General features: G+C 43.7%; 1 protein-coding gene and 1 long non-coding RNA gene across 2 annotated transcripts in view; one reads left to right on the forward strand and one right to left on the reverse strand.

Annotated features, from left to right (window-relative positions):
* Positions 1-24,550, forward strand: part of CACNA2D3 (calcium voltage-gated channel auxiliary subunit alpha2delta 3) — a gene marked incomplete at its 5' end in the record, with an annotated part of 605,771 nt that overhangs the window by 67,398 nt on the left and 513,823 nt on the right. The window contains one exon of the mRNA XM_039221819.1: positions 10,475-10,637. Coding sequence (XP_039077750.1) covers positions 10,475-10,637 — 163 coding nt within the window. The remainder of the gene's footprint in view (positions 1-10,474; positions 10,638-24,550) is intronic.
* On the reverse strand, positions 10,818-11,787 carry LOC120223631. Its single transcript, XR_005526349.1, has 3 exons — positions 11,709-11,787; positions 11,483-11,549; positions 10,818-11,152 (listed from the first exon to the last, which is right to left on the reverse strand). It is a non-coding gene; the product is annotated as an uncharacterized LOC120223631 (long non-coding RNA).

Below are 24,550 nucleotides of genomic sequence, written 5' to 3' on the forward strand. Positions count from 1 at the left end.
TCTCTGATCCATTTTGAGTTAATTTTTACAAAGGGTCTGTTTGTTTTTATTTATTTTACTTTATTTTATTTTATTATTTTACTTTATTTTATTATTTTAATGTTTTATTTATTTTTGAGAGAGAGAGAGACAGAGTATGACCAGGGGAGGGGCAGAGAGAGACATATGCAGAATCCGAAGCAGGCTCCAGGCTCTGAATGATCAGCAGAGAGCCTGCCGCAGAGTTTGAACTTGTGAAACCACCATGACCTGAGCGGAAGTCTGACCTTTAACCGACTGAGCCAGCCAGACGCCCATGAAGGATCTGTGTTTAGATTCGTTTGTTTGCTTGTGGATGTCCAGTTGTGGCTATACCATTTGTTGAAGAGACTGTCTTTCCTTCTTTGTCAAAAATCAGTTGACTTTATTTGTGTGGATCTATTTCTAGGCTCTCTTTTCTGTTGATCTATTTGTTCTTTCACCAATACTGTGCTTTCTTGATTACTGTCATAGGACGTCTTGAAGTTGGGTAGTGTCAGTCCTCCAGCTTTGTTCTTGTTCAGTATGGTGCTGAAAATTTTTAGTGAAAGAAATGCTTGATTTACTCAAGCCAGAAATTTTTTATTTCAAAAATTTTATTTTTTCCTTTCAAAAATCTCATAACACCCTACTGCAAGGGTTGGCAAACTATAGCCTGCAGGCCAAATCTTTTTTTGTAATTTGGAAATTTCTGGTAAATAAAGTGTGAATGGAGCACGGACAAGCCCATTCTTTCATGCACTTTCTGTGGCTGCTGTCACATCACAGTGGCACAGTTGAGGAGTTGCAGTAAAGACTCCATAGCTGACAAAGCCTAAAACATTTACTACCTGACCCTTTACAGAAAAAAGTGTGCCTACCCCTGCTTTACTGAATCACTTTTAGACACCACTGCATTCCGAGCTGCTGCTGTGCTGGGTTCTGGGGAATAACACAGCCACCATTCTGCCCCTGGTATATTTTGCTGCATCTTGTCCCCTAGATTAGTGTCTTTTGTGTCTCATCACACTTAGTAGGCTATCATACTTACTCACAAAAGAACTAATTTACCTTGACCCCATGGGTGACAGGGATTCAGAAATACTGAGATGGACTAAACATTATCTTTTCCTTGATCAATACGGACAAAGCCACTGAACCCCATAATTATAGCAATGAATTTGAAGGGCCAAGAAATGATTCTTCTGTTTGCACTGAGTCAGCCTTTTCGGAATCTATATGGAAGGACAAATGGACTTGGGGAAGAGGCACGGAACTCCCAGTCATCCGCGGTGAATGATGAGCGCCATTGAGTGAAATCCTGCCTGTGCTTCTGTCCTTTCTTTGTTTGCATTCCGGTCTGTGTGAATTATTCACTTACATGGCAGTTTAGAAGTTGCCTCCAGAGAGCCTTGTGCAGAACCGTGATTGCACTGGCCTTCACCAGGCAGGCTGAGGCTTTGTGTGTTAATTTAACATTCAGTTATAATGAAACAATGGTATTGAAGGCTTGAGTTTTTAAAAGCATTGTAATATTATCTGAAGATCTTGGGTCTGTGGAAGGTTAAGACCTCAATTAACATGGAGCTGTGGGAGGAATCCCCACTGACCAGTTTCCTACAAAGCAGAGCCTTTCAGAAGAGCGGCCTCCACTTGGTGTGTGCAATTCATAGGCTAGTCAAGGTGTTTTTGGCTGGTAAGGCATTCCCTGGGTTCATATTTCAGCAGAAAGGTATGATTTCTTTTGTTTCTGGGGGTCATATCGGAGTAAATTGTTTTAAAAAATTGTGGTGGGTGGAACTTGTTAAACTGAGTTTTGTTTTTTTAAAATTTTTTTTAATAGTAAGCTTTTTTTTCAGTTTTTTAAAATGTTTATTCATTTTTGAGAGAGAGAGAGAGAGACAGAATGCAAGCAGGGGAGGGGCAGAGAGAGACACACAGACACCGAAGTAGCTTCCAGGCTCTGAGTGGTCAGCACAGAGCCTGATGCAGGACCTGAGCTCATGAACTGTGAGACATGACCTGAGCTGAAATCAGACGCTTTACTGACTGAGCCACCCAGGTGCCCCAAGTTTTTTTTTTTTTTTTTTAACATTTATTCATTTTTTGAGAAAGAGAGAGACAGAGCGTGAGTGGGAGAGAGACAGAGAGAGATTTAGACAGAATCTGAAGCAGGCGCCAAGCTCTCATGTGTCAGCACAGGGCCTGATACATGGCTCAGACTCATGAACTACAAGGTCATAGCCTGAGCCGAAGTTGGACACTTGATTGACTGAGCCACCCAGGCACCCCCCATTTTTTTAATGTTTATGTTTTTGTAAAGTTTTTATTGAATAATTTAAAAAATTGAAGTCTTTGTGACTTAAATTTTTTTAATTGAAACTTAAATTCTATGTAGTAAAATGCACAGTTCTTTGGCAGACAATTCAATTGAGTACTGACAGATGAATGAATACACCTGGGCTACTCAGACCTCATCAAGAGAGAGAACATTTCCAGCAGCCCACAATGTTTTCTTACATGTGTTTGAAGTGGTTTCCCACCTTCCTGCCCAGAAGCAATCCATGATTGTGCTCACTATTGAATAATAATTTTGCCTGTTTAGAACTTCATGTAAATGGGATTGTACATACGTTCACTTTTGTTTCTGGCTTCTTTCACTCAAAATGTTTGTGAAATCCATCCATATTTTGAGTATATCAGTAGTTGGTTCCTGAGTAACAATCCATTATATGAATATATCACAGATTTGTTTATCTTTTCATCTGTTGATGGGCACTTGGCTTCTAGATTTGGGCTATTGTGAATGGGGCTGCCATGAACATTCACACAATATTTTTGTGGCTATGTTTCCATTGGGTAGATACCTAGGGGTGGAATTATTGGATCATAGGGTAGATACATGTTTAACTTTACAAGCAATGGCAAAATGTTTTCCCAAAGTTTTTTGTATATTCATGAGCAATGTATAGGATTTTTGCTTACTCCACATTCTTGTGAACATTTAGTATTTTCAGAAAATGTAATGTTAGCTATTCTAGTGGATGCAAAATTGCATCTGGTTGGTGTTTCTTTTGCATCTCCCTGTTGACTGATCTTGTTGAACACTCTTTGGCTTGCATATTGGTCCTTCAAATACCTTCCTTTGGAAGGTGTTCACATCTTTTGCCTTCTATTTTCATTGATGTTTGAGTTACAGGAGTTCTTTACATATTCTGGGTATAAGTCATTTGTCAGATGTGTATTATGAATTGTTTTTCCTCAATTCTGGCTTTTCTATTTGTTTTAATAGTAGTGGATTTAGTGATCAAAAGTTTTGAAATTTTTAAAATCTAAATTTGCAATTTTTAAAATTATAAGTGCTTTGTATGTCCTAAGAAATCATTGCCTACCCAAAGGCTATAAAGATATTTATTATTTTTTGTTTTTAAGGATATTGTAGGTTTAGCTATTCCATCAAAGTCTGTCATCCATCTTGAATTAATAATGTGTGTGTTGTCAATTGGGGTAAGGATGTTTTCCTATGGTTAAGTCACTTGTACCAGCACAATTTGTTGAAAATATTTTCCCCATTTAATAATGTAGGTGCTGTTATTGAAACTCAGTTGACTGTATGTATACAGCTTTATTTCTGGACTCTCTGTGTTCCATTGATCTGTTTGTCTATTCTAATGCCAATACCACACTGTTTTGATTAATTAAGTTTATAGTAAAACTTAACATCAGGAAATGTAACTCCTTCAATTTTTTTCTTCTTTTTCAAAATTGTTTTTGATATTCTAGATCCCTTTCATTGCTCTATAAAACTTAGAATTAACCTGGAAACTCCTAGAAAAAGACCACTGATATTTTGATTGTGATTTCATTGAATTTTTAGATCAATTTGGGAAAAATTAACATCTTAATATCAAGTTTTCTAATCCTTAAGTAAGGCGTCTCTTTTCATCTGTTCAAACTTTTTAAAATTTCTCACAACAATATTTTGTAACTTTTAGTATACAGATATTATACATAATTTAAACGATTTATGCCTAAGTATTTTATGTTTTTTATGCTATTGTAAATGTTATTGTTCTTTCTATTTCAATTTCCAATTATTCTTTGTTACTATATTGAAATACCATTGAGTTTTATCTATTGATTTTGTATCCTGTGGCCTTGCTGGAATTCACTAGTTGCAGGGCACCTGGGTGGCTCAGTCAGTTAAGTGTCTGACTTCAGCCCAGGTCATGATCTTGCGGTTCGTGGGTTCAAGCCCCATGTCAGGGTCTGTGCTGACAGCTTGGAGTCTGGAGCCTGTTCCAGATTCTGTGTCTTCCTCTCTCTCTGCCCCTCCCCCACTCGTGCTCTGTCTCTCTCTCTCTGTCTCAAAAATAAATAAACTATTAAAAAAATAAAAAAAAAATCACTAGTTGTAGTAGATTATGTGGATTCCTTAGGGCTTTCTACATAGACATTCATGTTGTCTACAAATAAAGACAGTTTTTCCTTTCCAATTTCTATGGCATTCATTCATTCATTCATTCATTCATCTTACTGCAATGCCAGGACCACCAATACAATGTTGCATAGAAGTAGTAACCCATCAGGGCGCCTGGGTGGCTTAGTTGGTTAGGTGTCCAACTGTCGCTTAGGTCATGATCTCGCGGTTCGTGGGTTCGAGTCCCGCGTCGGGCTCTGTGCTGACTGCCAGCTCAGAGCCTGGAGCCTGTTTCAGTCTGTGACTCCCTCTCTCTCTGACCCTCCCCTGCTCGCGCTGTCTCTCTCTCTCTCTCTCCTAGAAATAAATAAAACATTAAAAAAAAAATTAAAAAAAAAAAAAAAAGAAGTAGTAACCCATCCTTGCCTTGTTCCTGATCTTAGGGGGGAAATATTCACTGTTTCATCATAAATGTAATGTTAGCTGTAGGTTTTTTGTAAGATGCTCTTTATTAGGTTGAGGACATTATATGGTATTTCAAATTTCTTAGGAGTTTTTATGATGAGCAAAAGTTGAATTCTTTCAAATGCTTTTTCTGCATTTATATGGTCATGCAATTTTTTTCCTCTTTGTTCTGTTAATGTGGTGAACTGTGTTGATTGATTTTTCAATTAAACCAACCTTAAATTACTGGGATAAATAAAATTTAGTCACTATGTATTATTCATTTAATTATAGTTGGATTTGATTCCGTATTATGTTAGAATTTTTGGATATAGGATAATGAGAGATATTGGTGTGTAATACATTTTTTCAAATATTCATGTCCGATTTGGTGTCAGGGTTATGCTGCCCCTCATGAAATAATTTGGGAAATATTCCCTCCTCTAATTTTCTGAGTGTATGTCAGATAGTTTCTAATTTTTCCTTATATATGTGATAGAATTCATCATTTAAGTCATCTGAACCTGGAGCTGTTTATATTAGCATGGTTAGTAATTGTGAATTCAAATGTTTGTGTATACATAGAGCCAGTTATATTTTATATTTCTTCTTGTGTCAGTTTTGGTAGTTTCTGTTTTTCAAGGAGTTGATATTTAACTCAAGTTATCAAATATTTGCATACATTTGTAATATTTCCTTATTTCATTATTTGTAGGATCTATTATAATGTTTCCTCTTTTATTCTGATACTAGTGTTTTGTAACCTCTTAGAATTTTTTCATCAGTGTAGCTAGGGTTTTAAAATTTCATTAACCATTTTAAAAAACCAACTGTTGATATCACTGGTGTTTTTTCATTATTTTTTTCCATTTTAGAGTTTCTGTTTTTGTCTCTATTATTTTATTCCTTCTTTCAACTTCATTTCAAATTCATTTCTTCTTCTCCCATCTTTTTGCAGGAGTATCTTAGACTATTCATCTTAAAATTTTCTTCTTTTATATTATGATTTTTTAAATCTGTAAATTTTTCTCTAAACTCTGTTTTAGCTGTATCCAGCAAATATTGATATTTTTTTCATTATGGTTTGTTTTAAACTATTTTCCAATTTCCCATGTAATTTTCTTTCTTGACACATGTATTATGAAGTAGTGTGCTGTTTAATTCCCAAATCTTTGGAGTTTCTCTAGACACTGTCTTTTCTTAGATATCATTGATATTTTTATATCATTATCCTGTATTGTCTTCTTAAATTGGCCCATTATTATCAAAGAACATAATATGTGAATTTCAGTGATTTTAAGTTTACTGAGATTTGTTTGGTAGTCCAGTGTGTGATCTGGTAAAGAATAGTGCTCTGCAGTTATTAGGTATAGAGTTCTACAAATTCAGTGTAGTTATGTGGGTAAATAGTATTGCTACATGACCACTCCACAGTCAATGTCTTAGCACTGAGTCTCATTAAGCCTCCCTGGTGGGCAGCATTTCAGATGTTTGTCACAGCTCATCACTGGAAGAATTAGCGCATCTTATGTGATTGCACCAGAGAGCTCTTAGAAACCTGAACATGGATTCCTCTGGACTTTGCCCCATGTAGTCTCTTCTCTTGACTGATTTTACTTTATATCTTTTCACTGTAAGGAATCTTTTCAAAGAACAAACCTTTGATTTTATTCATTTTCTCTATTGATTTCCTGTTTTCAATTTAATGGACTTCTGCAAATAAAACAAAATTATTTCTTTTCTTTTGGTTATTTTGGATTTAATTTGCTCATCTTTTTCTAGTTTTCTGAAGTAAAATGTTACATAATTATTTTTTCTTTTCTAACACATGTGTTCAATTCTATGAATTTTCTTTTAAGCTCTTATTGCATCTCACAAATTTAGTAAATTATATTTTAATTTTTATTCAGTTTAAAATTTCTTGAAACTTCTTTTTTGATCCATTTATTACTTAGAAGTACGTTCTATAATCTACAAATATTTTGGGATTTGTCCAGCTAACCTTCTGTTATTGATGTCTAGTTTAATTCCACTATAATATAGAAGCAGACATTGTATGATTCCAGTACTTTTAAATTTGTTAAAGTGTGTTTTATGGCCCAGAATGGGATATATTTTGGTGATTGTTCCCTGTGAGCTTGAGAAGAATGTGTAATCTATTGTTGTTGGATGAAGGATTCTATACATGCCAATTACATCTCCTTGATGGAGCTTTTCAGTTTAATTACATCCTTACCAATTGCCTGCTTGCTGGGTTTGTCAGTTACTGTTAGAGGGGTATTGAAGTATTCAATATCATTGTGAATTCATTTATTTCTCTTTGTAGTTCTAACAGTTTTCACCTCATATATATATTTTAACACACTGTTGTTAGGTCCATATATATTAAGAATTATTGTGTTTTCTTGGGGAATTGATCCCTTTATCATTATGTAATGCCCATCTGTTCCCCGGATAATATCCTTGCTTTGAAATTTGCTTTGTCTGAAATTAATATGTCTCTTCTGACTTTCTTTTGATTAGTGTTAGCATATCTTTCTCGGTCTTTTCTATTCTGTCTGTTCTTTATGTATAGGGTGGGTTTTTGGTAGATAGCATATAGTTGGGTCTTGTTTTCTCATCTGCTCTCACAGTCTCGACTTCTTAATTAGTATATTTAGACCATTCACATTTAAAGTGATTATCAATATGGTTGGGTTAATATGTAACATATTTTCAACTGTTCTCTATTTTTTGGTCTCTTCCTTCCTTCCTTCCTTCCTTCCTTCCTTCCTTCCTTCCTTCCTTCCTTTCTCTCCCTCTCTCTCCCTTGTTTTCTGTCTTCTGTTTAAGTTTTTTTTTTAATCTTTATTTTTGAGAGAGAGAGAGAGAGCGCGCACAATAGAGCACATGTGAGCAGGGGAGGGGCAGAGAGAGAGGGAGACATAGAATCCCAAGCAGACTCCAGGCTCTGAACTGTCAGCATAGAGCCCAAGGTGGGGCTCAAACTTATCAATGGTGAGATCATGACCTGAGCTGAAGAAGGAAGCTTAACCAACTGAGCCACCCAGGCACCCCAACTTGTTTTCTGTCTTCTAATTTTTTTTTGCCTTCTTTAATGGTTTGCCTATTGATTTCCTATTTTCAATTTAATTGAACTTCTTTAATTGAGCATCTTATATGAATTAATATTTCTTCTTTCTTAGCATATAAATTTTACTTCCTTTGAATATCATTTTAGTGATTGTCTTATATTTTGCAATATACATTTACAGCTAATTAAAGTCCACTTTCAGGTAATCTTGAAATTATTGAAATTCTTGAAAATGAACTATTTTATTTTACTTTTATTTTTTTCTGCTGTAACACTCTTCTTTATATAGATCAGACTTTATGACCTGTATCATTTTTCTTCCTAAAAGAACTTTTAACATTTTTTGCCATGCAAGCCTACTCACAAAAAGTTTCTTCAAATTTTGTTTGTCTGAAAGGTCATTATTTCTCCTTCACTTTTGAAAGATAATCTTGCTGGATACAGAATTCTAGGTTGGAGGGCCTTTTCCCTGACCACTAAATATTTTACTCCACTCTCTTGTTGCTTACATGGTCTCTGAAGAGAAATATGATATAATCCGTATACTTGTTCTTCTGTAGATAAGATTTTTTTTTCCTTCTCTCTGGCTTTTCAAGATTTTCTTTCTGTCTTTGGTTTTTTGCAACTTGAATATAATATGCCTAGGTGTATATTTCTTTATATTCATGTGGTTGGTGTTCACTGAGCTTCTTGGATTCGTGGTTTGGTGTTTGCCATTAATTGGGGAAAATTCTTGGGCATTACTACTTTAAATATTTCTTCTGTTCCTTTCTCTCTTTTCCTTCTGATATTCTACATATATGTTATACTTTCGGTAATTTTACCAAAGTTCTGGAATATCCTGCTCCCCTTTTTTTCCTTTGCTTTTCAATTTGGGAATTTGTTTTGACATGTCTTCAGGCTCACTCATTATCTCCTTGACTGTGTCCAGTCTGCTAATAAGCCATCAAGGGCATTTCTCATTTCCATTACAGTGTTTTTGATTTCTTGCATTTCTTTTTGATTCCTTCTTAGAATGTCTCTCTGCTTATATTATGCATCTGTTGTTACCTATTTTCTACATTTTCCATGGTGCTCTTAGCATATTAATCATAGTTGTTTTTTTCTTAAATGTTTATTTATTTTTTAGAGAGAGAGAACAAGCAGGGGAGGGGCAGAGAGGGGAAGACATGAATCCCAAGTAGCCTCCAGGCTCTGAATTGTCAGAGCTGGACGCAGTGCTGGAACCCACGAACTGTGAGATCATGACCTGAGCTGAAGTCAGACGCTTAACTGACTGAGACACTCGGGTGCCCCATTAATCATAGTTATTTTAAATCTCTGTCTAAATATCATATGACTTCACTCATATGAAGACTTTAAGATACAAAACAGATGAACATAAGGGAAGGGAAGCAAAAATACTATAAAAAGAGGGAAGGGGATGAAACATAAGAGACTCTTAAATATAGAGAACAAACAGAGGGTTACAGGAGGGGTTGTAGGAGGAGAGATGGGCTAAGTGGGTAAGGGGCATTAAGGAATCTACTCCTGAAATCATTGTTGTGCTATATGCTAACTAACTTGGATGTAAATTAAAAAAAATAAATTAAAAAAAAACCTCTCTGTCATAATTCCAACATACCTGCCATCTTGGAATACTCCGCAGTAGATAAGAGCACAGATTCTGGAAGTAAAAGTGCCTGTGTTTGAAATCTGGCTCTACTCATCAGCTGTGTAGTCTTTGACAAGATATGTCAGTTCTTTATACTTTAGTTTTTTTCACTGGTGAAGTGGGAATACTCACAGAGCCTACTTCGTAGAGTTGGTAGGAGAATTGAATGAGTTAGCATGTGAAAAGCACTTAGAATCATGTCTGGCACAAAGTAAGCATTCTATATACGTTAGATGATGCTGATAGTGACCGTGACTGTGTTGATGATGAGACTGCCACGTGTACAACATGCTAGCACACTGCCATCCAAGGGCCATTGCCTGGGACCTCACTTCTACCTGGGGTGCTTCCCCCCTGATGCCCACACAACTTGTTCCTCCCGTCCTTCAGTCTCTGTGTGAGTGTCACCACAGCACCAAGACCTTTCCTGAGCACCATAGAGAAACACATGTGCTTCTGCTCCTGCTCCCCCGCCTTGCCCAGTTTTGCTATTTTCCCCAGCAAACTATAGATTTACTTATGTTTTATTGACTTCAAGTCTCCTTCAACTTAAATGTAGGCTGCATAAGGGCAGGGTCTATCTTTAAACTTTAAAGAATTAAAATATTTTTAGGACAGTTTTCTTTATGGTCATATGAAGAAGTACCGTGCAGCTCCTTGCAGTAAGGTTTTCTAAGAATATTTAACGACATTGGGAAATATTTATTTAGCACTTTCACATCTGTGCAAAAGCAGCCATAGGCAGTCGGGAAGACTAAAAGAGATAGTGTGACCAGAGCAGGATTCATGCATGTAGGGGACCGCCCGCAGCCTGTTCCCACCTCTGTCTGAGTTCACAGCCTTCTGCCCTAAGCCACAAGTAATGCTTTTTGACTTTCTCTTTCAGTATGAATACTTCAATGCTGTGCTGATAAACGAAAGGGACAAAGATGGGAATTTTTTGGAGCTGGGGAAGGAATTCATCTTAGCCCCAAATGACCATTTTAATAATTTGCCTGTGAACATCAGTTTGAGCGATGTCCAAGTGCCAACGAACATGTACAACAAAGGTAAGGCTCACCGCTGCGGCTCCTTTTGGAGGGTAAAGAGCAAGACTTGTGAGGGACCACACTGGCTGGTTTGGGCTATTGTGGTTTTTGAAAAACACAACTGCGAGCTGGGTGTGTTGGCATGAGCTGGCTAGGTGAGGCGTATGTGCTTGCCTGCCTAGAGACGGCTTGCATGCGCATAAGGCAGTCTAACATGGGATCCAGGGGCTGGCAAAGCTTTCCTGTAAAGGGCCGGATAGTAACTGACATAGACATTGTGGGCCATAGTGTCTGTTGCAACTACTCAGCTCTGCAGTTCTGGCACCAAAGCGGCTGTAGACACTACATAAATCAGCGGATATGGCCGTGTTCCAGTAAAACTTTTTATCTGCACAAACAGATGGCTGGGTTTGACCTGCAGGCTGTAGCTTACTGACCCCAGGTGTAGTCTTTCTCTCTTCTTCTCCATTTCTTATAAGGTGTTTAGGGGTTCAGGAAGCTCCTGGGGTTGCGACAGGATCAGCTGTGGTCTTTGCCTAGAGTACAAAGCAAGATGGACCTTAATGGGGCTGCCTGTTCAGGTTTGAACATAGATCTGCTCAGATCTAGCCTTCACATAGACTCTAGACTTCTTTCTCCCAAATTCCCATCTGCCCCTGTAAATTGAGATTATAATGGCCAAGGACAGGGCTCTGGCCTCAGGCTGCCTCTGGTTGGTCTTGCATCCATCTCTTACTGGCTGTGACCTTGGATGCACAGCTTTGTCTCTTTAGATCTTAGTTTCCACATATCTAGGACATGGATAATAATTGTGTCCATCTCATAATAATGCATTAAGTTCAGGATGTTGTTTTCCTCATTCTCACCTTTAGTGAGTAGGATTTTGCTCTGCTTTTTCAAGCCTGGGAGGCTCCTAAAAAAGGAACCATCCTCCTGGAAAAGTAAGTCAGAAATTCATGGCATCTTCAAAGTAAAAATCTGCCCCATTGCCTCATGCTGAGGTTTGTAAAACATTGGGGGCCACCCACCCAGTTTCAGTGTCATATCCCAGAGGGCAGTGGTCAAGAGAAGGGCTCTGGGTTCGAGTCTCACTTTTCCCCTTGTCGGCTCTGTGATCCTAAGCAGGTAATTTTGCCTCCCCAGTCCTTGGTTTCCCTTTCTGTAAAATAGGGATGAGGCTACCACCTCCCTTCCGGGGGTTATTGTGAGGATATAGAATGTTGTGTCTGCAGCCTTAGCAACAAGAGTTGCTCATGTAAAGTGCTCAGTGCATCTGAGCTGCCGTTGTTGTTATCAGGAGATACCGTGAATATAAATTGCATATCTAAATTATTCTAGATCACTGTTTAAAGAGCTTGTCTTTTGTGGCTGGGCTACCTAATGTCTCCCTTTCTGGTTTACCTACTACCCATCCTTAAAATTCAGAGGAGGCAGTATCCCATCTAGTAACTGCTCTGTCATTTATTGGGGAACCCACGGTGAACCAGACATAGCCCCTCCCTGTAGGGGGTCACCATTTATTTGGTGGAATGGATTGGTAATGAGATCATTACAACATTGCGTGTATCACCTGCTGGCCACAGTTATAGACAGCTGGGGGCAGTGGGAGCTCCAAGACGGAACCTGACTACATGCTGATGTGGACAGCCATATGTTTGTCTTTCTCTTTCTCTCTTAGAGACAGTGATGATGGTCTGAACTGTCCCCAGTGGGCTCTAGACTGGACTATATCCTGTGACCTAATCTTCGGACTCTTCATTAGGACAAATCCTTTAGAGCCCAAGCTTCCTTAGAGGGCTGAACTCAACCTCGTCTGGTGGGGTTTACCCTAGTACTCCAGGGTGACCCTGTTAGCTGAGGAAGGAAACTCCCTTTTGTGCAATGTGGCTGTAAGAAAGCCATCCTCTCAGTATTAAATATATTCTCAAGTGAAGATGAAAAATTAACAAGATTTTACAGAGCAATTTCAGACATAAAACAATTCAGAACAGTCTTGTAAAATATGGCAGCTGCTTCAAGGTTGCTCGAGCCATTAGCACCATTATAGAGATTTAATTGCACCTTGAGCTTTAAAGGCATAAGTGTACCTTTCGATGGCAGCAACACATAAGGGACCAGCGCTGCCATTGATCACACAGGCTGTGGAATCATGGCCATGAGGCTTGCTAGGCAGAATCCTAATAGATTGCTTGAACCATGGAGGTAGGTAATATTTAAAGCCAACCTCAGCAGCCCTTGTGGGGCCTGCTGACCGCCCCTACCCAGACTCACTGGTTCCCCAGCTAGGCTGTGGGGTCATGGACCGAGGTCAGCCAGGCACTGGATCTTGTCTCTGCCAAGCAGTGAGTAGCTAGCTGCCCAAGGGAGAGAGGAAGGGACTTTAGGAAAATTCCTGTCTCCATTCCACCTAATTCAAACCAGCCTCAGTCTTTTTTTCTTTTCAAGCTGCAGAAATGTATTTCATGTTAAGAGGGCTCGCCAGCTCAGATCTAGTTATTGATGACATGTACACACAACATGTGCTCAGAGCTTGGTCTCTGGCTGGCTGCGACATCCCTAGGTTAGGAATCTTGCCCCAACAAAGGAAACTGATATACCGTATGCTTTCTGGGCAGCTTGGACGTAGCGGAGCGGGCACATAGCAGGGTCGTTTGATACTTGCCTATGAGCTGCTGTGTGCTGTGCTCTTGGCATAACTTCTTGTCACAGCTGAGTGCAGCTGATAAAATCTACCTGTTTTCTGCGGTCTGCTTTTCGCTCCCTGGCTGGGCCTTGCAGCCGGGTTGTTTGGCCAGGTCAACATTTGTCCCTGCTTGATGTGCCTTTCTTGTTGGCACTGTGCGTGTGGGCACCTGTCCTACTGACCATGAGAATTCAAAGAGCCACATTCCAAGGCATTAGAAGTGTGTCTTAGGGTCCTAATTGTGCCCGATGTAGCAGCTTCTTCACGAGCCTTCTTCAGTAGAGGTTTGCTAAGTGGCTACTCTCGCACCCCAAGCCTGTGCCTCTTGGGGTCTGTGACACTTCTCTGACGACTGGCTGCCCCTGCCTCTGGAGCCGTGGAAACTCCACCACCTGGATAAGTAAAGCATGGGGCAGGATGCTTGTTTGAGGACCACTGATAGTCTGACAGTGGATGCAGATAAAACTGAATGCTTTTTAAAGTACTCTCTGGGCTGAAATGGTGTAAAATTCACATGTGCACATATGCACACTTGCATGTACACATACCTACATATGTCAGTATGTACATGTGTATAGTTTGTGCATGTGTGTTTATGTATGTATGTGTGAAAGAAAAATACTCTACTCTCAACCTACCCTTTTATGCCTACTTGCACCTCTGTGCCCCCAGGTGAGAGTCCCTCTGTTCATGGAGTACACCTTTCTCCTTCTTCCATGATACCTTGTTTCACCCCATTTCTGTCATCCCTGCCTCCCCTTCCCTGCTTATGCAAATGTTCTTCTCAAAACCAGCTCAGTAAACCTCTTTTGTTCACTGTTTTATCATGTGACTTTGGTTTTTTACTTTGTTTTAGAATTGTTTTGTCCCAGGAGTGCATTGCATACTTTTTTTCCTCTTCCATTTGGAGTTCTCTGAGGGCAGGACACCCTGATGGTTCAGCCTGGTTGCCCCACTTTGCCCTAAGCAGCATGCTTCCTATTGGGTTTTTTAGATATGTGGGATCAGCTGGGGGATACCAGTGCCCATGCCTCCTGGGCTGTGAGCAGTCAGCCCTGGTTGTAGTGTTCCCATGGTGTTTACAAGCAACAGAAATATATCCTGGCTGATTTAAATGGAAAAGAAACCTTTTGAAAGGACATTAGGTCGCTCATAGACTCTCCAAGAAATCTAGAGAATAAGGCTTGGAAACTGGTGGGGAAGGAGGGCGGCCAGGGGTCAGAGCAACACTCAGGGCCTCTGTGACTGCATAGATTGTCTGTGTCTCATTTTCCTCAAACGTGAATTGGAGATTGTAATCCCAGTGACCCACCTCAGGGGGTTATGGTGCGGATTAAACATTCAGAAGGATGCTTGGTGCGCGGTGCCTGCCCGGTACATGAGCTTGGGTGTTGCTCTTGCCCTCTGATCCCCAGCATCCTTAGCTAGACAGTCAATGTAATAACAATACTAACCTCATGGGATTACTGGGAGCACAGCAAGAATGATGCCATTGGGGAGGAGTGGCTAGCCCACTGATGTTGGCTCCTATCACCTGCTGGGGGGAAAATAAAACCCATGTCATGGGGCTGTAGTCAGATAGCACAGGTACAGCTCCCTGATAGGGAACCTGGTACTTGACAAAGGCCAATGCATTCTGCTATTATTGTGACCATATGAGTTTGCTCAATTCTCACGGGCGATTATGGTTACGACGGGAGGAACTTCAGGCAGAGGCAGGATTAGAACCAGGCATTTTCATTGTGTCCTGTCTGGACCAGCTGCCACCTCATTGCCTGGGCTGATAGACTGAGAATCACTTTTCTCAAGGGCTTGAAACCCAAGAACTGGAAATAGACCAGAATTTGGACTGTGAACGTCTACTTACATCTTCTGTCATAGCCGTGGAAGAACACAAATGGGCGGTTCCATGATGCTAGGTTGTTTTGGGGTTTGGACTGCCAGTCGGAGAGTTTTCCCTTCCTTGTCCCATCCGCTCCTGCACCTTCCTCCTTCCTTCCATCACCATGAAAACAGTGGTGCTGCTGCTGAGGCAGAGGAAAGCCAGAGGGTAAATGTGGAATAGAAAAGGTGGTGGGTTAAACATGTGCCCATAGATAACATTAAACACAAATGACTCTATGATTTGGCTGGGGGTTAGCGGTGGGGGTGTGGGGAATGAAGCCTGTAGCTTGTGAATATTTTTAGACTGAGCAGCAGAGAGGCAGTAGTCACAGCTTCTCTCTCGGCTCTTTTAGGCTAGATTTTTTGAAAAAATGCAAATTTTCAGCCCCATGAGGGTAGGTAGGCAGTATCTGCTTTTCAGGTGAAGAAACGAAGGGTCAGAGAAGCCCAGTGACTTACTCCAGGCCACAGAGGTAGGAAGGCTCATACCAGGGTGGACCTCGATATTCTGAGGAGGAGCCCAGCTTCCTCTGCTGCCTCTCTAGGCCTGAGCGCTGAGACAGTAAGGACCTGGTCCCTCAGGCTCCCCTCTCTGGGGCTCTGTTACTTCCTGGCCATGGTGAGATATAGGAATTTTTGCTCAGACTGAGAACCTCAGCCCTAGGTCTATCCACCCTTCCCCTGAAGCTCTAACTCTCCCTGGGTACTGCCAGGGCACAAGACCCCACTCTCTGGCCAGCCCTCCTCCCTCTTTCCTCCATGACACAGAGCTTAATAATTTCAATGACCTTAGTTCCTGTGGGAGCTGGGGGGAAGTTGCTGACCCAGGTAGCTTTGGCATATCAGTCAGCCCTGCAAACATTTTTGGCTCAAGAAATACAAAGGCTCCAACTGTTGGCTTACGATACAAAGGGGGAGATAGCAGAGAGAGGTGGTCTGCCTGGCAGAGGTGGGAGAGGGGCATGACCTATGCTACCCTTTCTTCTTTTTCACTTCCCCAGCAGGGTGTCTGGTCAAGAAGATTGGGCTGCAAAGCTCTCCTGCATGTGTGTGTTTGGTGGGGGGTGTCCAGCTCCTGAAAATTACACCTGTAACCACAACTGCAGAGCTCAAGGATTCAGTCTGTCTGCTACCACCCAGTAGATTCTTCTAAAAAGTCCAGAGAAGGGCAGAGGCCTGGTGAGGTAGACTTGGGGCCCTGCTTAGAAGCAGAGGATGCTTGCTGCTGTAGGGATGGGTAAGATTGCTGGGTTTGGGTTTGTCAGATGTCACAACCCGTCTTTCAAATGTTGGGTTTGATAAATCACAAAACCTGCTTTGCCAAGTGCTTCTCCCCTTAATTACATGTGTATATTTTAAGGGAGATTTAATCCATATGTTTCTGATTTGTTTATACGGAAATCATTAAAATGGTTTCTAAGAGCCATTTGATGTGCAGGAAGGCTCATGAACCTTTTAAAGAGCTGTGTTAAAAGTGACGTCACCAAGACAGTGATATAGGTTGTCCCTGACTTTGCTCCCTCTCAAGAAAACAGCTAACATCCACTCAAGAGCAAGATACCACCTAGAAAAACCTAGAACATGGGGGTGAGGCGGAAGCACCCCCACACCACAGAGACTAAGACAGACAGCATTGAGGGTAAGAGGAGCAGCCACACGGGCACCCATTCCCCTCCCCCAGGCCTGTGCAGGACAATGCCAGGAGGCCCCCAGGGCCTCCCGTTCCTCCAGCTGGAAAAGAGAGCCCAAGGGTGACAGCCAGCCTTCCCCAGCATCGCAGGTCACTCGAGGGGAGCCCCTACCCTGACCTCACACCACGGGGACCGCAGGGGAATCTTCCAGGCCCAGACACTGGGGCTCAGACTGTGATGAAGAAGGGGGACGGACTGGCAACAACCAGCACATGGGTCTTGGCAGACTGGGTTCCTGCCTGCAGTGGCCAGGTGGTGACCCCAACCGGCGGCTTGTCTCCCCTGCACAACCAAGGTGGGGTGTACTCTGACCAGAGACCTTGGTGGGGTGGGCTCGCTCCAGAGACCAGTCTGCCCCCACTCAGGTGAGGTGCTGAGTCACAGCCCCACCTGCTGCGGTCCCACGTGACCAGAAGGGCTGGCCGCAACTCCTGGGAGCTGTGTTCAAGAGGCAGGATGGCAGAGCTGATCCCCCCACCCCGAGGTCACAGCCAGCACTGGGCAGGTGGGCCTCCCATGCTGTGTCTAAGCCTGGTTCACAGCCAAGGCTGAGGGCAACCCCCGGCCCCTCCTCCCCTGGGAGCCTGTTTGGGAAACTAAGAGGAGTCTGGGCTGTGCCCCACCTCCCACCCAGGCAAGGGGCTGAGACACAGAATCCCCCCCACCCCCCGAGCAGAGGCCCTGTCTGACCAGAGGCCTGGCACTGGCATGACTCCTGGAAGCTGGGTGGCCCGGGACACAGAGCTGAGGGAAGACCAGACAGCACCGCCAGGGGCCCTGTTCAGCCAAGGAATCAGGGTGCATGCTGACCTGAGCTAACACAGCAAGCCCTCTACTGGTTTAAGAGCCACTTCTCCCCCTGGGTTCTGGCAGGGAATCTCCTCTGTAGCTGTGACTACTGCTGGAAGGAGCCCTCAGCCTGCCTGGCCCGGGAACCTCACGAGCAATGGCATTGCTGCCGAGCCCTTTCAGCAGCCTTACATCTGGTGACACTTTGAAGCCAGAGCATCATCGCCCATGGCTTCCCCCATCTGCAGAGCCAAACCGGTGGCCTCCCCTAACCAGGGAGGTCTGTGCACACTCAGGCCTGACTCGGGCCCCCAAACAATGAGCTGTGCAAGCCCTGAGCCGTGGCCTGAGACCCTGCCAGCGCAGGGAAGCTACTTCATAGTCCCACCTAATACTGAACAACGTACCCAGGCCCACCATCTTGTAAGCCTGACCAGGGAATCCAGGCCAGCACAGCGCCCATCCTACAGCCTCACTCGGGTGGGGCCTGAGCCAGCAGGGCTGCCCAGCGGTTGTCAGCCAGGCATGCCCTTCCCTGTCCTCAGAGCTCAAACACTTGCCTTGCCTGAAAAGAGACCATAATAGGAGGTTCCACCTGCCCAAACACATGTCCAGCAGTCACACCCAGAAGCCACACTGGGCTGGCTGCTGAAGGACTGGATCTGCCAAGGCAGAGCTGGAAGAGGAGCCCCATTACTCAGACATGCAGACACCAGTGTAAGGAAGCGAGGATCACACAAAGTCGATGTTAGCTGAACTTACTGTGCTAATTCATCTTAAATGCATATAATGAAGTATGTGAATTCTTTCTCAATAAAACTGAAGAAAGAAGAAAAAAAGAGAGAGCCAAACAAGAAAAAAAGCTGGGTTTAAAATTTGTTACTTTTTTCTTTGCATGTGTGAGGTAGAGACAGACGGAGAGATTCCAGGATATCAGAAACAAATTTGAACTCTACATGGTTTGTTTTCTCCTAGGAATTCTGAACTGAAGTTGGAATAGGCTTGAATCTTGCTTTCATGTTGTCTCCCTACACTAAGTGAATGTGCTGGTGTTGTGGCCAGAAATTTGAATCAGGTGTCAAGATCAGAGGGCCCAGCCTGAACTCATTGCTTTGGTCCTAGAGAGAGAACCTTCCCACCACATGGGCCTCTGGCACCTGCATCCTCACCAAGGCCAGGTGAACTTTCCTGACCCCTGTTTCGTCAGTGGGAGAGCAGCAGGACCAGAGTGTTTGGCAAGATGCACTCCAGATAAATGGTGCTGGAGTGACTCCACAGCTGTCACCCTGAAGTACTCAGAGTTCTTCTCTCCTAGTTTAGAAGTCATATTTTCATGTCACAGAATAACTATGGTTTGGCATATATGGTTTGAGTGGCTGAGTTCAAGTTCTTTTAGAAATCCCTTCACACCTGTGTGTGTGTGTGCATGACACCAGCATAGGTCTGCGTAGATGTGTCCGATGTGTGTGATGGGTTTGTGTCTCAGAAGTGGAAGGAGGGTGTCCTGTGCCCACGATGGCCCTTTAATGCTTAGGCTTATGCTTAACCCAAAAGTTGTGCTTGTTGAATGCGAGAGTGAATGAATGAATGAATGAACAAATGAGTTGATGAGTCTGTACTGAGCGCCTTAGCTGTATCATCTCATCTGCCACCAGCCCTGTGTTGTAGGCAGCTGTGGGGATCACCATCCTTCACCACCTACTCTGAAAGCATTTCAGAGCACACCTTCCATGGCCGCTGTGCTAGAGTCAGGTCTGGTTCACGAAAACGGGGTAAAACTCAACACATGACTTTGGGTGCTAGCGGGCCATATCCTAAAAATCACGTGGGCAGGGAGTTTATAGCCCCTGCCTGAGGCTCTCTGAAACATTTTCATATTCCTTCAGTCTCCTTCACCCTGGGAACTGACCCAGGCAGAAATCACGGTCTCCATTCTGGTCCATTTTCAGGGTCTTCCCAGAGCCATCAGGGCATCTTTGGAGCACGGTAGGCAGGCTTTCATCACAGTCTAGGAGTGCCAGCTTGATGGAGTAGGAAAAGGCACTGAACTTCTTGAGCCTCAGTTTCCCTATCTGTAAGGTGTGGAAGTGTCACTTGAAAGATTACAGGAGACAAGGGTACAGCGCCCAACATAGCATCTGGCACACACAGACACTTGACTGGTACACTTTGGCTCCTCACGTGGAATCAATTTCTAGCCCCGTGTTCCCTAGGCAGGTTCCTAATGTAGCCCTGCCCCTAAACCCAGGCACAGCCTTCCCCTTCCCCTCAGCTTGGTCTGTAGGATGAAGGGTGAACACGCTTATAAACATGCCCATTTATCATCCCCCTCCTCCTGGCCATGGTCTTAGGACTCCAGTTCTCCGAAGAACCTTCCCTTAGGCTCTGCCTTCAACCCGAGTGTGCTCTTCTCACCCCTCCAGCCAGGCTTGATCTTTCCTGGGAGCTTCACTGGTGCCATGTCTTTCCTCCTGGCCTCAGCCCTGCTCTCCAGAATAGCCATTTGTCCCTATGCCCCCACAGTGTTATGGTTTCTTTTTCATTTGTCTCTCTCCCCTTGAACTTGAAGTCAGGGGCTGGTTTGTTTTTTTTTTTTTTCCATCCCCTTGGGAACCTAGCAGAAGAGATAGAATAGAAAAGATTGTTCATTGAACTGAACTGAGTCCTATATTATTGCATTACTGCCTGATTGTTACATTACCACACTACTACCTGATTCCTACTTTGCTACAGGTCATCACAAATCGGTGTTGTGTTGTGTTTGTTTGTTTGTTTCTTTTATTCCTGCTTGTTGATCTGCACATTCTATTTCTATTTGAATTTGATTTCTGAGGGGAGTGTTGCTTTTGAAGAAAATAGTTTTAGATCTATGCCTAATGAGGTAATACTTTCAGTATTTGTAATCTCTCTTTTTCTGAATAATAGAAATTGAAATGTAGGCTTGAAATGGGATAGGAGCTGGATCTGGGCTAAGAGGAAGTCTAAACGCCAGTGTCCAATCACTAAAGGACAATGTAAGAACAGGAGTGACTGCTAATTGTGTCTTTTCTTTCTTTTTTTTTTTTTTTTAATTCCACCTGGTATCTCCACATTTGGGAAATGTCACAGTAATCATAGAGAGTCAGAGTTGGTAGGTGACTTGCTTTGTTTTTTTTCAATTTTAATGGCTTAGGGGGAATTCAAAGTCATTCCTATGATAATGACACTCATAGTAGCTTGCTCTCCGATCTTTGGTTGGGAGGGGGAGCCCGGAGCCACCTTCCACACTCTGGAAGTGATAGCAGTGAGTGTTGCAGCCTGGGCTGACAGTCAGGTGTGTTCCAGGAAGGAAAATAGTGGGCCACTGTCCCTGGATTGACGTAGCCAGCCACGATATGCCACAGGTCCCTGAGAGCGAGAAGGGGACCTCTCTGCTGGAAGCGCACACACAGCCTCCAGGATTTGGGGAGAGGAGGGGAGACATGCGGATAGGCCTCCTCTACTGCCCTCCCCGTGATACGCTGGGTCAGGGTGGGGCTTGTTGAGGGCCCTGCTGCTGGTCTCGGGGTGAATGTGACATGTGATTGTTGCCACAGTGCTGACCTGCCCCCACCCCCCCAAGGGCTCAGGCCGTACTGCTTGCCCTCCCATAGTAGAGTGGGCATTATGGCAGCACCTCCCCCCCGGGGTGTGGGGAGGATGAAACTGAGCACTTCGAAACCATCAGCACTGCAGCGGGCACCCTGTAAAAGCTTAAGAGTCACTTTGTTAGTGCTGCTATAAGAAAGATACTGAAAAGCCCACAGTGGTGAGGCTTGTTCCCAGGAATATCTCTGATGCCAAACAAGGTAATACTCTCTTTTCTTTTGCACTTTGCAAGCCCTTTTATTAGTGGTGTTTACATCAAAATTCAATGAGCAGCAAACAGTGTGGACCCAGAGTTGCTTGTGGGTATTGGAAGCCCAGGAGCACCTTCCAGAAGCAGTGGGGTCCCCTGGGTCCCCGGTCCTCACGCTTGCCCTCCTCTGCCTAATCATGTTCAGAGGTGGACACGGACAGCCTCTGTGAGTTCAGGCCCTACTACTCAGGCCACATGGCTGTTGGGAACCTTGATATCAATGTCAATTAAATGTCAATTATGAGGCTTCAAATAATGCTTTTTGCTTTCCTTTTGTTTGAGATCCAGGACTCTCAGGAAGGCCTGAGGGCCCTCAGCTGCTTGGTACCACTACCCTTAGAAGGGGCATGAAGCGAGCCTTCTTCCTACTCATGTCTCACACTGCCTCCCCTCTTTGTAGCCCCCAGCTAATGGAATCTTCTGTCCAGGATGCACTTCTCATTGTCCTTGGAGACGCTCACCTGCTCTCGAGTCCACAGATGTCTCCCTCTATGAGTTTTCCCCTCTAGATAACATGCTTCGTGCAGGCTCATGCATGATCAGGTACAGTACAGTGCTACCCACAGCCCAGTGCAGTAGGAGCGCTTGTTGTTCCCGTTTTACAGGCAAGAATACTGAAGTGTTGAGACCTGCAGAGGATGACTCAGGGAGGAAATGGGCAAGTCGGCATGTAACCCTGGCCCTGCCTTCGGAACCCCCGGGATACCCGCCCGTGTGTTCCGTGTACTTCCAGTGCAGTCCACTGGCTGTGCCCGAGCATTCACACTTCACAAGTGCAGCACGTGGAAGGCCCCATTTTGTCAAAGTGTGCGATTCTCTTCTCAGCATGCAAAAACACACCATAAATGAAAACCAGTCTTATTTTACATAAACACTACCAATCTCTTCCCCTGATCAAAATAAATGTTGCCGCAGAGGGCCTTTTTAAAAATGTAAAGCAAATTCTGCCTCAGAATGTCAGTGGGTACCAACTGCTCACACATTAGGGATATTTCTGTCGGGAGGTGAGACAGCCACCCCGCCACACCAGAGTGCATATGAGTGAGTAGGGAGATAATGATTCACAGTGCAGAAAGGCTCTTCACCTCGCCAGAAAGATCCCTGCAGTGTGTTCAGGAGAAGCAAATTCCTCCACTCTAGTGGCTGGAGTGACATTGGCAGAGTTGGGTTCCGGGGACCCCGCAACCGTATATTGATTTAATGGGTATTCCCAGAGCCCCTCTTGGGTGCAGATCTGCGGCATGAGTGTGAGGAGGTATGGTGACGAATGGGCAGGCACTGTGCTAGCCCTCGTGAAGCACAGAGACCCGCCGAGAGGCAGGTGGGAAGTAAGCACACCACTCAGCATTTGATGAAACCACAGGGCTGCTGTGGAAGAGAGGGTTGTGGCTCAGTGGTGGTGTGGCCCAAGGTGGGGGACACACTGGGCCCATGGTGATCTAGGGATGAGGGAAGACCATGATCAGAAGGCATTTTCCTGAGGAAGGACAGGGAGGATGATTTGGTGGAGGGCTGCGGTGGGAGGGGTGGAAGGCAGGGAGTGTTGCAGAAAGAGGGATCATGTCGCACAATATATTGCTAAGAAACCCTCGAAAAATGGTTTGAGATGAAACAAGGGAAGAAGATGCTGTGTAAAATTAGTCACACTTGGTGATCCACTGTGTACATGAGATATTCAAGGAATCTGTGTTTCTACCATAGAGAAGGCCATTCAGGTGTATAATCTGCTTTCTCCAAGTATATGTGATTTTGGCATCCTGTTACCAAGGAACAGCCACCGATTTCTCAGAGGACACGGGATTCCCTGGGAGTAGGAGACTCTGGTGAGCTGGAGCTCTGTGTACTTAGGTGGAAGGGTCCCACAGTGCAGCAAAGGAAAAGATGTAGAAGAAAATGCATAGTACGGTGTGTGTGTGTGTGTGTGTGTGTGTGTGTGTTTGAAGGGTATACATAAATACATAAATGGTTGTGTATAGAGAACATTTCTGGAAGGATGTACAGGAAATTAAAGTACTTAACTTTCCACTTTCCACCCTTCTGTTCAGTTTGAATGTTTTATCATGAACATGTGTTTTTGGGGAGCAATTAAAAGCAAAGGAACAAAAGAACTTGATTTACAAAAGCTACTCATCTACAAGTAATTTTCAGGTATGTAAGAAAACACCTGCATGTCACTTGTTTGCGGCTTTCCAGCTGATAGTTCTTTTGGCCTCATGGTGGCCATGGTTGACGAGGGTTTTGTTTGAGGCAGGAGGACTTTTGGGTAGGTTGTTTGTGCATGGATGCTGCCTTCGTTGAAGGTTGTATTTAGTGTCATATTGTGTCCTTATGGTGGAAGTGGTTATTTTCATACAAACGATGTTGGCCTAGGAAAAGAGAAATGTGCTCCCTCTAAAGTGATTCCATAATACCCCAGTCACCCGCTGACTAGTGTTGCAGACATGGGGATGCCCTGCCTCAAATATGAAGAACATTCTGCACTTGGGAAAAAAAATGTATCAGTGCTTCCAAGGGTCAGATGGAAAACCAGGATTAGACATGAGGGCTTTGGTTTCCAGGCACAAGCAGGCAGTGTGCAGTCTCATTTTGTGCTCCCTCATTGGCATTATCTCAGATAACTTGCAGAAGGGCCGTGAGATCAGCTGTCCCTGGGCTTTAGTGCACCCGTCAGAGGTGAGGAAGACCTGGTGGAGGCCCAGGGCTAAGGTGGCCAGCGGTGTGTCCCAGCCAGTCTCTGCTCTGTCATGCACTCTCGTCAAGCCTGGCCTGCATCAGTGACATGTGTCATGGGGATTGAAGTCAGAGGTGGCGTCTTCACTACCCGAAGGATGCCTGATAGCACAGGTAGGCCTTGGGGACAGGAAACCCATTCCCAGGTGTAGTCTCCGCTCAGTGCCACCAGGTCCTCAAAATGCCTGCTAGTGAAAGCTGTGATGTCCAAAAATGTGTGCCTCAGATATTTTGGGCAGGTTTCTGGTAAAAATGACTTTAGTTACCTTATATTTCAACA

This window comes from Hyaena hyaena, unplaced genomic scaffold (genome assembly GCF_003009895.1).
Source record: "Hyaena hyaena isolate Hyena2069 unplaced genomic scaffold, ASM300989v1 scaffold_1022, whole genome shotgun sequence".
Taxonomy (NCBI): domain Eukaryota; kingdom Metazoa; phylum Chordata; class Mammalia; order Carnivora; family Hyaenidae; genus Hyaena; species Hyaena hyaena.